Below are 13461 nucleotides of genomic sequence, written 5' to 3'. Positions count from 1 at the left end.
AATTGTTGTTTTCTAATTCTCTTTTTCAGTTTCCATAGCTAGACGCGTACAAGACCCACTAGCTGAGCTAGTGAAAATTGAGCCCAAACACATAGGAGTTGGAATGTATCAGGTAAGATAATACATATCATTTAAGTAATCCATCATGATAGAAGGCAAAACCAAAATGCTTTTTTATAATCAAGTGCCAACTAGTTACGTCTCCTTTAAGGGATGTTTGTAGAATTCGTGAAGTGGTAATAAAACGCTTTTGAAAAAGTCAAAGAATGCGTCTTCTCTAATCTCTAGTTTTAACGATTGTGATTGAGACTCAGAAACTGCTGTAGCCAGATTTATAGTCTATTAAAAACATCAAATCAGACAGGTAATTTGATATGTAAAACCTTTTTTCCCCATTGTTACAGCAGTGGGGTTTTAGCTCTTTGTGTAAAATACAATAGGATATTGATCCCTCATTTAGAAGCCCTTAATTTGTGCTATTTGATACATTTCTCTGAAGTTTATAATAAAAACTTTTGTTTTGAAGTTTTGCATTTACTAAAGTTGATCTGGAAAAAGTTTGGCAACTCATTTATTTTCCTACATCTTTGTAGGTTATTTCTTGGAAGTATCATCTACCTTCAGAGTATATTTACCAAGGGAATATCATTCAGAAGTGGTACATAGGACATTGTCATTTTCTAGTACATTAGCATCGATGCTGGGAAACATTTATTCACATACTTTATTCCAAGCAAACAGAGAAGTTTAAAAAAAAATAAAATAGAAACTTCAGTATGTGCTTATCTCTATTTTTGAGAGTAGAGAATGTAAGTAAATTTGAAAGACTGAAATGGGAGTCAAAAAGGAAAGTACTCTAACTTTTTTTGGATCGGTGTGTGAGTGTTAATGGGGTGGGCTACAATTAAGAGACTAGAATCATTTACTGTCACTGCTAAAAGTCACGTGACAGGTTTTGAAGAGATGTGTATCATGGATTATTGTATTATTTGGCTTTTTTTAGAGGGAACCGAGGTCAACATTTTGGTTGGTAAAAGTAGTACTCAGTGCTGTTTTTGCAAGCTGTACTTATATTGCCAGAGACTACGTTTTATGTTCTCATGTTCCTTGCTAACTGTGGAGCTTAGCAGTAAAATTAGCTTATGTCATAATCTTTCACTATGAAATATACCACAGCTTATGAGGAAGGTTAGATATAAAGGTTGAAATACTGAAGTGTTCTTTAGCTTAGGTATCCAGATTTCAGTAAAAGTAGGTTTTAATGGTGGCAGCCAAAATTGGGGTGGTCTTCTGGCAAAAAGAAGATTCAGTCTGAAGCATACTTGTTTTGTTTTTCACTTGTGGAGATAGCTTGCTTTAATTTTTAAAGTAGCAGTATTAACAAATCATACAGATTATCCTTGGTCTTGGTTTTACGGTAGAAGAAAGTTCTTCTTTTAAAACAAAATAAAACAAAAAAAACAACTTGAAATGTGATGTCCTAATATAAGCCCTTTGAGTAAAAATTCATTATTTTTAACAATTTTTTTTTAAGTCTATTCAAAAATTAAGAACTGTTATCTTTGAATTATATACTGTGGATTCCTCAGTGCTCCTAATTTTCATTACTTGGCTGGAAGGCATTGATTTAGACGTACGCTATCTACCGTGACCCATGTGCAACTTGTACAAGCATACACTGAAAAAAAAAAGACATAGAGTTGGTGGTAATTGTGTGTTTTGGGGAGCATTATTGCAATAACCGTATTGTAGTGGCTCTTTACTGCTGAAGCCTGTGTGATTTACTTGAGACTGATTTACTTGAGACTGTAATGGTACTGGTAAGTGCTATTTTTCTGTCTCTTTCTGGAAGATTCTCGATCCACTGGTGATGTTTTACTAATAAACATCTAACTGTTATTTTTTCCATGTCCAAAATGGTTATATGAAGTTTTGAAGAAATATAAAAGCTTGGTAAGGGTAAAATCCCTGAAGTTGCTCTTCCCCACCTGACTGCACTTTTAAGTCTCGTCATAATTTTGTTAAGTCCCCTGAGAAGGACATAATCTCATCAAGATTTTTAAGTGTCACCCCAGAAGCCATAGCATATTTGCTCAAAGGCAGAAAACAAACAAGTAAAAAGAAGGTGTGAGGATAAGAGGAACTGAACTATTATGACTTGTTCTCCTTCAGGAGAACGGTTGTTTACATCTCAGAAGCCAGGCATCAAAAAAGTGATTTTATCCTATGGACAATGCCAGATTAACAGCTGATAGACTCCTCCAGATAAAGAGTACATTAGGTACAGAATTTTGTATTATACAAGAGATTTTATTGTACTTTAATTTATAACCTGATTGCTACCTATAATTTTTTATTAATTTCTTTGATGAAATATGAGAAGTGCAGTCTAGATCAAAAATATAACTGCAGTTACTTTATCAGCCCACTGTAACTGTAAACCTAGTATTTGCATATGACATCTCTTTTCTTAAAGATTGTGAAGTTGATAAATCGAAATTGGACAAATTTAGACTTGGACTTTCTTGTCCTGAAGGACAGACAGTGCATAGTCCTGTGCTCAGTCAGCTCATTACTCCTCAGAGAGAGGCAACTGAGGCTGACTGCCGTGAAAGCCTTGTAGCAAATCAGAAATGTGATTTCATGAGAGATGGTTGCACACTTACTGTACGTGAACCAAAATGTTGGCTCCCTGAAGTAGTGGTCGTGGTCTTTTTTTTTCTTCTTTTTTTTTAAATACTTCCACCAAATGGATATGACCTTTCTATCAGCTTAACACAGAGGCCCCAAACTACTCTACAGTTTGAAAGATAGTAGCCAAGAGACAAGAATTTTGCCATCTTTTCTGGGAGTTTGTTTTCTGAACTAAGAGATAGATTATGAAGAACCTAGCTGACATAGGCTGTAGCTTTTACAGTGAGATATTCACAAACTGTGGCACAGGATAGGTGTGTATGGTCAACTGAGTCACCCTCTTGTGTAAGTGCTGTGTGAAGGAGCCAAGCCTTTTGTAGTCACTGCTTCCATGTCATTTTGGATCCCTCCCACCTCCTGTCCTCTTGGTACTGTTAGTGCCTCTTCACACGCATGTGTGTTCATGGATGTTTTCTTCTCTTGCTAGCAGAAGCTTTCTGAGCAAATTTTCGTGTTTGGGTATGAATACTTCAATCTGAGTTTCCAGGTAGCAGCAGATCTCTGGAAATTGAGCCTGGTTAGCTGTGATTTGTGTTTTCTTCCTTTAGATGTCCAACAAGAATTGAATGCATGACCAGCTGATTTTATTCTCCTTTCAAGTTATGAATCTGAGTTTGAAACTGCTGCAAAAGCTTGGTTTGTCAGAAAAAAATAAACAGACCCCTGATCTCTTAACAAGTACTTTTTTAAACCAAGAGAAGGAATCACCTGATTTATTACAGTTTCTCTCAGTCCAAAATTCCAGTTGCCTAGAGGTCCTTGTCTTCTTTCATCTTTATCTCATTAGGAAAATCGTTCTTTCAGACAGGAACCTAGCCAAAATTAATTTATCACCTTCGGGCCATATTAGTATGATTTCTTCTGTAGTCAAGCACAAGGATGATGCCCAGGCCCTGCCTGATGCAGTATGTGTTTGCCTTGTCACCTCCCAATTTCAGTTCAAAGCTTAATTCCTATGTGTGAAGCAGCTAGTGGCTCAAGTACTATATTGTACTGCAAGCTGAATTTTGGCTGTTGAATCACCGCAGCAATTGTTATGTGCTTGGATGGTGTAGAGAAGAGCTGAGAAGAAAGCTGCTTCACAAAGGCTGTGGTTAGGGATTTCAATTCTAGACAAAAGAAAACGGATTAAAAAGTAGAATCCCAGAGGGAAACAAAACAAAAACAAACTACAGCACCAAAATCCTTCCTCTCAAATTGAAAACTAACTTAAATTTTGGTAGGAGAATAAACCAGCACTGGGATAAGCACAGTGTTCACTGTTCTCTATTAGAAACAAAATAACCCCAGGTAAAAGGGGAATTAAATTAGTAAAGCTTTTAAAAGTCAAAATAAGAATGTGTATGAATGTGTATTACAATACAGAGAAGGGAAAAAGAATGCTAAGAGATTAGGTTAAGTTTGGCTTGTCCTTTGCTTTTGATTTGATGTGCAAAATTCTTGGATGCTGGAAAAACAGTAACCTCAACAGGGAAAACAGTCGTGGCAGTGGAGCTCATCTAGGAATACAATATATGGTATGTGTTGAAGGATAAAAGTGTTTGACAAGCTATAATTATTAACAAATGCGTTATATCTCTGATTTTGAATTGCAAAATCATATTTGGTCTTTATAGTGCAAAACCCTCATCATGATATATTTTTGACTGTGGTAGCATAATTGTTTAACGCATTTGGAGAATTAACATTCCAAAAGAATGTAAGGTATAATATATGCAGCTTTCTAACCTCCAAAGTGCATTGAGTCCAGATGTAGCTGGAACATTTTTTGTCAAAGAAATAGAATTTATGACTGATAAATCTTCAGCAGTGGCTCTCAGGAAGGAAAAAAAAAAAAAAAAAAACGTTGAGCCAATTCTTGCTTTGGTCTCTTTACATTTCTGAAGAGAATTTCATAAAGCCTAATTTGAATAAATAATAATAGGAGTTAAAACTCTAGAAATGCCTTTTTTGTCCCTCTCATCTTTTTCTTTCTTGAAATTCTGCTTGTTATTGAAGTGTATCAGTTTTAGTATTTGATTACCTGTGTGACATTTTATTATTTCAGGTGAAATTTGACAGTCGTTGAATTGTGGTGTTTTGGGGTTTTTTTTGTTGTTTTTTTTTTTACCCTAGAGGATGGACGTGTTGCATTAAATGGCAATGTGATTTAAGAAATACTTTTAATCAGATATGCATTTTATTTAATAGGCTTGGTTCTGTCTTAATTATGGTGTGGTGTAGGTGTAAACACAGCCCATTAGTTAACAGGGAGGTATCCAACTGAAGTAATACCTCAGATTCTGTTGGAAGGAAGAGATTTTGTTCCTTTCTCATATGAGACTGTGTAGAACACTTTCTCTCCCATTGTTGTCTTGTTGCAGTGGGACCCTTAGTAATTTAGGATGCAGCTTTTTTGCAGACTGTCCCTGCATCTTTCTTTGCCAGCTCCCACATGATGCAAAACTGGTGGGCAGTGCTGCAAGAACATTACTGGCCTGTCTTGCATGCAGCTTAAACTGAGGCAGCCCTTTCATTTTGTTCCATTTTTTAATTTTCTTCTCTCCAAATATGTCCATGGCATTGCATCTGTCATGTCTTTTTTAACCTGCATTTGTCTGTGGTGACAGATTAGGTATTAAAAAATTGAAGCGTTAACCTAATTTTTGACAGTGGCATCATTTTAAATTTTATTACTGTTCTGCACGCCTATCATGAAAAATATTTACTTGAGGCAATGTATTTATTAAGTGTAATTAATGTTTAAGGTTTAATAATTTTGGAGATACCTGAGAGACAAACTGGAGCAAAACATTAAAAATGCAGAACTCAAAGAAACTTAAAGGGTATCTCTTAAATCCAGCAGTAAAATCAAATACAATTTGGTCAGCCTGATGCAACTGTGGGGTGAACAACTCTCTGCATTATTTCCATGGGCTGTCTTTTCTGCCAGAAATTCTGGCTTGTCTGCAATGAAAGGGACATTTGTCAGCCTATTCTTACAAAACTCTAGCAAAGATAACTTGTTAGCTTTATTTAAGTTATTTTGAGGCTTAAACTTTATCATTAAATGAATTTCTTTAGTATTGAACTCAATATTTTGGGTAAATTAAGCATTGTTGTATTGTCTCTAAAAGTACAAACTTGGAAATTTCATATTTAAACAAGAAACTGATAGCAAAAAGAAAGCTGTGAAGTATCTGATAAGTACAAACAAGCATCTTCATTGTCTTAATGCTGGCCATCACAAGAAAAAATTGGTGTACAGTTTAAGAAAAACTTCACGGTCATTTTTTGTTAAAATTATACAAAATTTTGATGATGAAAAACAGGAGGCATACTTACTGATATCTGATTTTGAATATCAATCCTGTGCGTCTTATGCTTTCATGAGGGCTGTTCTGAAAATAACACCTTCTATATGATTATGTTGGCCCACAACATCAGAGGTGGATGTTGGTGGTGTGGTGGCAGAGGCTGAACCTTCCCAGCAATATTTTGTTACATCTAGTTGCTGTGCAACAGAGGGGAACAATCTGACAAAATGGCATCTAATGTGGAAGTGCGTATGAAGCAAAGGTGTGTTACTGAGTTTCCTCTATTCAGGCATTCATTGACACTTGCAGAAGTTTGTGGAGACCAGACAGTGGATATGAGCATAGTGAAGGGGTGGGTGGTGAATTTCAGCAGTGCAGATTTTTGTAATTGTAGCATGTAGGCTCTTGTTCATTGCTGATGCAGATGCACAGCTAATGGTGGTGACTGTGTTGAAAGCAGTGTTTTATAGCTGGGAATGTGCTCTATCAAATAGCGTTATTGTGCTCTTTGTATCTGTTGTAGTTTCCATGGAAATTAATAGGAGGCCTTACTTGTGGAGCAGTCTACATTTTAAATAATGTGGACCAAACTACTGGAGATGGCTGTTCCTTCAATCAGATATGTACATTTTTCATTTCAGTATTTAAGAACTTTATTTCCTTTTTCTATTTTTTTGGATTAATTGACCCATAGGGTATATGAATTGTTAGGTGTATTACTTGGATCGCATAGGAGAATCACTTATAAGTGATGTGAGAATATGACGATTTATGACGTGCAAGAGAGTGGACTTCTTAATCTCTGAGGCGTGATTGTCAAAACAACCTTAAAATTGAACTTGCCTTATTAAGCTTATCAAAACAAATTTGTGTTGGTTTGCAACTTAATTTTTTGTGTTTAAGAAAACAGGATATCTTATTTATTAGGTGAACAGTGCTTTTTATATTCTGTGATACACGTAGCTCCTGTGGAAAACTCAGTTCAGCAGGAATGTTATTTGATGGTTGGAACTATAGATTTCAGGTTTCAACAGTAAGCTGAACAGCCTGTCTACAAAATGCTTCAGCATTCTTTCTCTATTACTACACTGAATTTAGGCATGCAGCTAGGCACAGAACTGGATCTGCTATGATATATTTTTTTGTGAGTTTGCTTATGATTTTTTGTACTTTAACTGAAATGTCTGCATAAAGAAAACTTTGCTTAAACAGTCGTTGTCTATGTATGCCAGTGTGTTTAGTTCTAGGTATATTACTTATTATTGGCAATCTGATTATTGTGATGTTATTGTTATCACACCTTTTGGGCATCTTGTGTCAACTGGTTAACTGGAAATGTACTTCAAGTTGGAAAAAAAAACCATGAAATTTGTTGTAGATTGGATTCTGCCTGTAACTGTAGAGTATCGTAGGAGAAAGTGGCTAATTCTGATAAACAGTGTAGACTAGAGGATATGTTGCCATTATTTAAAGAAAAAAAAAAAAAAAGCACAGATTTGCCCAGTTAATTCCTCTATTAGGCCTCATCTCTGAACAAATTCATTGTGACTTTAAAGATGGGCAAGTGGGATAGTATTGCACAAGAATGCTCTTAGCTCAACTTTTCAATAAAGGAAAATTTAATCTCTCTCCTGAACCCCTAGGCTCCTGTAAAGAGGACTATTCTCACAATTTCTTATTTTTTTTCTAAAGAGTTGCTCTGAAATTTGAGGAAAGGGTGGGGGGTACTCTTCCAATTTTTGAAGTGTACAAAAAACTTTGAGTGTGGTGGTTTTCCTCATAAAATCTCATTAAAGGCAGGCGAAGGAATGTCAGTGGGGAAGAGGTGTGCAAAGTAAATGGATGGGTACACACGTCTGTACTCAGTTCAGGAATTCTAATGCACAGGAAATTACGGAATCTTTTTGCTAGGATTAGTTATCCAACCTTCAGCTAAATTTTGCAGACCATCAATTTGCTGGCTGCAAAATCTCTTAATTATAGCGTGGTAGTGGTAAAGTATTAGCTCTGTTAGGAAACTAAGCAAAAATCATACATGTTCTTGCCCAACACCACTTTGAGGGCGAATAATGTGCTTTTCATTTTGAAGAGTAAATTTCTGTGAACTAAGCCATCTAACACCTATGGGAAGAAAATCTCTGAAGACAGCTTTGTCAAAAAAGGGGCGGGCAGTCTATAATGGTTTTTGGATGTTTCTTCATCTCAGTGAAGTTGGTTCCTCTCTTAAAAAAAAAAAAAAGAATGAAAGAAAAGAAAAAGAAAGAAAAGAAAAAGAAAGAAAAGAAAAAAAGAAAAGTTGACACCTGGCAGATTTGCATAACTTAAACCAATTTTCAGAGACTTTTTCTGATGCTTGGGTATGGTTTATACCTCTGATAACTTGGCAGTCTCTTTGCTTGTGGCTACCTATTGTCTGCCGGGCAAATAGCACAGCAATAATACAGTAATCTTTAGATAATCTGTTGTATCTGGTTATAATGAGGAAAAAAATATATGTAGAAAAAAAAGATGGCATTTGTTATTAATGATTTTGTAAATCCTGGCATCCCCTAGGACACATTCCAGCTCAGTAAGGTGCGATACTGTCCCTTTAAGGAAATGAAGTAAAATTGTGCTTGTGTATTTACAAAGAGTGCAAGAGCACAGCAGTATCATTGCATCTGCACATGTCACTCATGAAGCTGCCAATGGATTGCATCTATTTTTCACTGCTGTCACAAAAATGCGTATTAGAAAGCATGTGAAAATTGTCAGAGATGTTTCCGTGAAAGCAGGTAAATTTTAGACTTTAATAATACCCATCTTGCATTGCTCCTATTTAATATTATGACTGCATATGTGTATTTTTCATAGCTTTTGAGATTTTAACAAAAGTAGGAAAGTTTTGGAAAAGATGTTGCTATATGGAGGGGGAATAACCTAAGCCTGCTGATAGGAAACAGCTGTTTGACAGGTTTGTCCTCACTTGTCAGTTTCTTTCTGATTGCTTAATTACTGATTCTAGTAGCAGAAGCTTATTAGGAAGTTTTTTGTCACCAAATAAAAACAGACTGGTGAAAAATTTCTCAGATGATTTGCACTCTTGTATTAAAAGTACACAGCCTATAGTTTCCTGTAAAATAGGTGAGAAAGTTGTTTACTTCCACGAAGGAAGCAGATATGAGCTCCTGTGCAAAATTCCTCAGGTACAGTGTATGCTCTGTGCTAGGCTGTTTAATATTTCAGATGGAATTGCCTTTCCATAAGTATACTTGGGCAGAGCTAGTTCAAATACAGGCTAGATCAGTTATGAGCCAACAGGGTAGATTTAGACTCCTGCAAGACTATATTGTGATGCAGAAGCCAAGTGGAAAGAGGAGCAAAATGTGAATTGCAAGTCTGGGATTCAGAAATTGTCTCACCGTGGCTCATCTGTGCATCAGTTTGGAAACAATAATCTAACAGCTGAAACAAAACAGAGCAATAAAGCCCATCTTTTTTTCAAAAGTGTATTGACTGATCAGTTTCCTAAATGTGTGAGAAGATACTGTGTTTTTTGTTTACATTTAAAGTGTTTAGTTACCTTGGGTAAAAAACATACAATTTTATCAAAGAACAATTTTGCAGCTCCTTTCATCTAGGTTTGCTTTAAATTTTCATAATATCTTTACAATTTCTGAAACATTCTTGAAAATACTATAGTAAAATAATAGCTAGTGCACTGGAAATTACTACTGACATTATCTATATCCCTGATGTAATATTTGTCATATACATAGAACTTGCAATTTGACTCCAAACATTAATCTTTTGTGTGAAGTAATTTCATCCTTTAAAAGTTCTAGTCAGATTTTAATTTAAATATTTAAATTATAAAATTTATTAAACTATGACTGTAGTGAAAGCATCTCCCTGTTGCTGAAAGGCAAGTAAAAGTGGCAGTCGATGTGAATCGCTTGCTTTGAATGTGCGTGTGTGGTAAACTTAAACATTTTGAATGTAGCTTTTCTTCGTTAGTGGAATTCCATAGTTACTGTTTGCTGTGAATGGTTGCATTGCATCTGTTGTTTTGGTTGTATGAATTAACAGTATATTCACTTGACGCATGGAAAAATAATAATATTATCATAGTTTGAGTGTTTCGAATGTAGTTCATGGCATAGCAGCTGTTGACTTGATATTAAAAAAAAACACACAAAAACACCTGAAATCAGCAATAAATTAATATTTGCTTTCAGAAGGACACCAAAAATGACCTTTGGAATTTTGATGAATTTAAATTTTTAAACTGTTGCTTAATATGTGTGGTTTCTGTGATTAAATATCTAAACTAAGAACTCGTATGTTTCATACTGAAATACATTTAAAAAATCTTTCTTTGATCAAATACGAAATTATGGAATGCTGCAAGAACTCTTTCCTAGTTTCATTTAGCTACTGATTTATTTTTCACATTAACTGCTTATTAGAAAAATTCAGTTACTGATAAAAATCCTAAATTAGGGTTGAAGTTATAATGTGGTACTAATACATGTATTTGTATGCATATTGGATCTGTGACCAAATTATTCCATTTTGCCTTTAAATTAATATGAATTCAAATTAGTGTAAAATAATTCAGTTTTGGTGTTCCTCAGAATAATCCTGTGACCGTTATTATCATTCAGCTGTTATCACTGAAAATTGTACTTTTCTCTGAGATGTAAAATGCAAGTTGCTCTTTTTTTTTTTTAATTTGTTGCTTTTTAGATTTTATCTTGCTAATAACACTTTTTTAACAAACAGTTTTGGAAAAAAAGTCATTGCTTCAGAAACTAAACTCATGTTTTTCTAGACAGTGATTAATATCTGTGACCTTTATTTTTGGATCACGAACATAAATATACACTTTTTTTCTATGTCAGTCATTGTCTAAGATTTCATCTTTGTTCTGCTTTCCATTACATACCATGAATTATATGAAATTAATTTAATCACTACTCCAAACAGAAATTAAATGTGTCCTAATCCAGAGTTACGTTGTTTGCTTTTACAACTGTAAGTCATAAGTAATTAATTTTCCTTGGAAAATTAATTCACTTACCATTCCCAGTAGCATCATATGTTGACACAGGGTTATAGATAGTTTAATATTTTTGTTCAGCATGTTGGCCTCAACTTTGGAAGACCTTAAATCAAAACAAATTCAAATTTACTCAACTGTACATAATTCAGGGTTATTTAAAGTGAATGTTGTCTTTATTGCTGTCAGCCAGCTGATGATGATGATTCTAAAATTATGTTCAGTCTTCCAAAATTTGAAAGTCTATGGACAAATGTGTGTTATTTCCTCAAAAAAAAGTAAATAAACAGTTTCACTCCAGAATGTGAATAACATGGCCACTGGAATACCATCAGTAGTTGAATACATGAACTCCTAAGAGGACATAACATCTCAGCAATATGTTATGTTCTGCAAACTAGATGGCTAGAAGGCAGTTTTTTCAAGCATACCTTCTGCTGCTAGAGACTTTAGCAAGGGGATTCATTATTCCAGTTGCACCAGGCAATCTCTACTCTGACTGAATTGGGAGCATGGCTCCATTTTGCCACAAGCCATGGTCCAGTGGCAGGGCAGCCACATCGTGGTGCAGAGGCAGAATGGGGCTGCTTGAGCTGCTGGACCTGCCTAAGGGTCTCTGAGTAGCCCAGGCCAGGAGTTTTCTGGAATGAGAGAGGCAGCTTTTAAGTCTGATCTATTAAGTTTGCCAGGAGGAATTCTGTTTGTGTGCGTGCACAACTCCATAAAACATGGTGTTTATTACTTCGGTTTATTTTTATTTATTTATGTCTCCCGCGTGAAACTCCAGTGACAGCAGTGTTGCAGTTCAAACAAGCAAGGCTCATTTTATAAGTGTACCTTTGTGGGTTGGTGGCTGCATTTTGCTTGAATGCAGGGGTTCGTATGTATGGCATTTAGTTTGGAATTTGGGGGGTGAAAAATAAAAATTGGCATTTAATTCCAGTATGGAGTTACTACTAGGTCAGGCATAAAAGTATTATTGCATTAGCAATCAAAGGAAGTAATAAACTATGAGTAAATTAGCAATATACAGCAATGCAGCAGACTTGTGTAAAGTACAGCAGATGAAAGAAAATATTCTTTCAGGTTCTTTTTTTCACCAAACCATTCTTTTTTTTTTTTTTTTTTTTTTTTAATCAAGGTAGGCAATAGAGGATGTACAGAAAAGATGTATGCTGATAGAATGACGTCCTATTACTAGCGCAAGCAGAGGTGAATTCACCTTTGTGTGTGTGGATACTGTGGTATTACACATCTCTTGTGTACGTGCATGTTACGCATCATCAGTTGATGTGTTGGCAGAACTCTCCATTAAATTCAGTATCTGTTAATTTGAAATTCAATTATTTTTTAGTTTCTTACTCCTAAATTAGACAACTGGTGCCATTCTATATCTGTTAGTTAACACATCTTAGTAGGTATCGATGCTGGTTCATTATTATAGCTTAAATAGTTTCAAAAGTTTCCCAATGATATTTAAAAACAGAAAATCTCCAGTGAGTGTAGCACTGTTTGGCCTTGTACTTCTCACGTGTAATGGAAGTTGCATCTTACTCTCTGCTCTGAGCTGTTCACTACCCAGGCCATCAATTTTAACAAAGTGCAATTTTTACTGAGCCTGCAAGGTATTGTTCATTTCTTCATTTTCACCCTTTCTGTGATACAATGCACCTTTCATTTCAGGAAAAGGAGACGTAAGCTCTGTCCTTTCCTCATCCTTCCTTGCTGGAGCTTGTGGTGGTCACACACAGCAATAGACTCAGCATACCTTGACCCAGTTTATCAGCATTCTTACTACACTTACCCTTCTGTGTTTCTATTGTCTATGAAATGAACACAGAAAATGTTTTGGGAGCCAGTCAAAAGATCTTGCTGTTCTTACCAATTTCTTGGCAGTTCCAGTTTGTATTTCTTTCAGGAATATTCCCCTTTATTTCATGGTGACAGTGATTGTCTAAATTTGCAAGAAAAATTAAGTCAAAATAATTATGGTTTAAAAAAAAAAAACTGCAGAAACTATTTCAGGAATAATTTATGTTTTGAGCTTGACTGTAGTTTTGGATTAGATAATTCAGTGTTGGCACTAATTCTGAAACAAATGCTGCTATGAAGTACAATAGGAAAAAGCCCAAGAAGCAAGAAAAGTATCTCTTAATGTAAGTGCCTGGCTCTTTGGAGGCCACCAAGAAGTCTACAGTGATTGACATGCATTCTGGCAAAGCTTTTTTTTTCCTGCAGCAGCGCTGAAGTCAGTCAAAGTGTATAGACAAAGCTGAGTGAATACCAGTTTCCCCAGTACAGGGGCTATTTTTTCAGGAAGTCTAACTCAAACCAGATGTTTTGCTTAGACCTAGAGTTTGTTGCTGCCAAGCATCTCATCAGAGGTCAGAGTTCTGGGCTCAGGGCCCTGCTAGAATTCTTTCACAAATT

The 13461-nt window shown here is 35.4% G+C and overlaps 1 protein-coding gene across 1 annotated transcript in view; it reads left to right on the top strand.

The window, feature by feature from the left end:
- Nucleotides 1-13461, top strand: part of SRBD1 (S1 RNA binding domain 1) — a gene marked incomplete at both ends in the record, with an annotated part of 117174 nt that overhangs the window by 66404 nt on the left and 37309 nt on the right. Inside the window, one exon of the mRNA XM_079550806.1 lies at nucleotides 30-112. Coding sequence (XP_079406932.1) covers nucleotides 30-112 — 83 coding nt within the window. The remainder of the gene's footprint in view (nucleotides 1-29; nucleotides 113-13461) is intronic.

Source organism: Tetrao urogallus (assembly GCF_951394365.1).
Source record: "Tetrao urogallus genome assembly, chromosome: 2".
In the NCBI taxonomy this organism is placed as follows: Eukaryota; Metazoa; Chordata; class Aves; order Galliformes; family Phasianidae; genus Tetrao; species Tetrao urogallus.
Note: the sequence above shows the minus strand (reverse complement) of the source record. Positions and strands in the feature narration are given on the sequence as shown.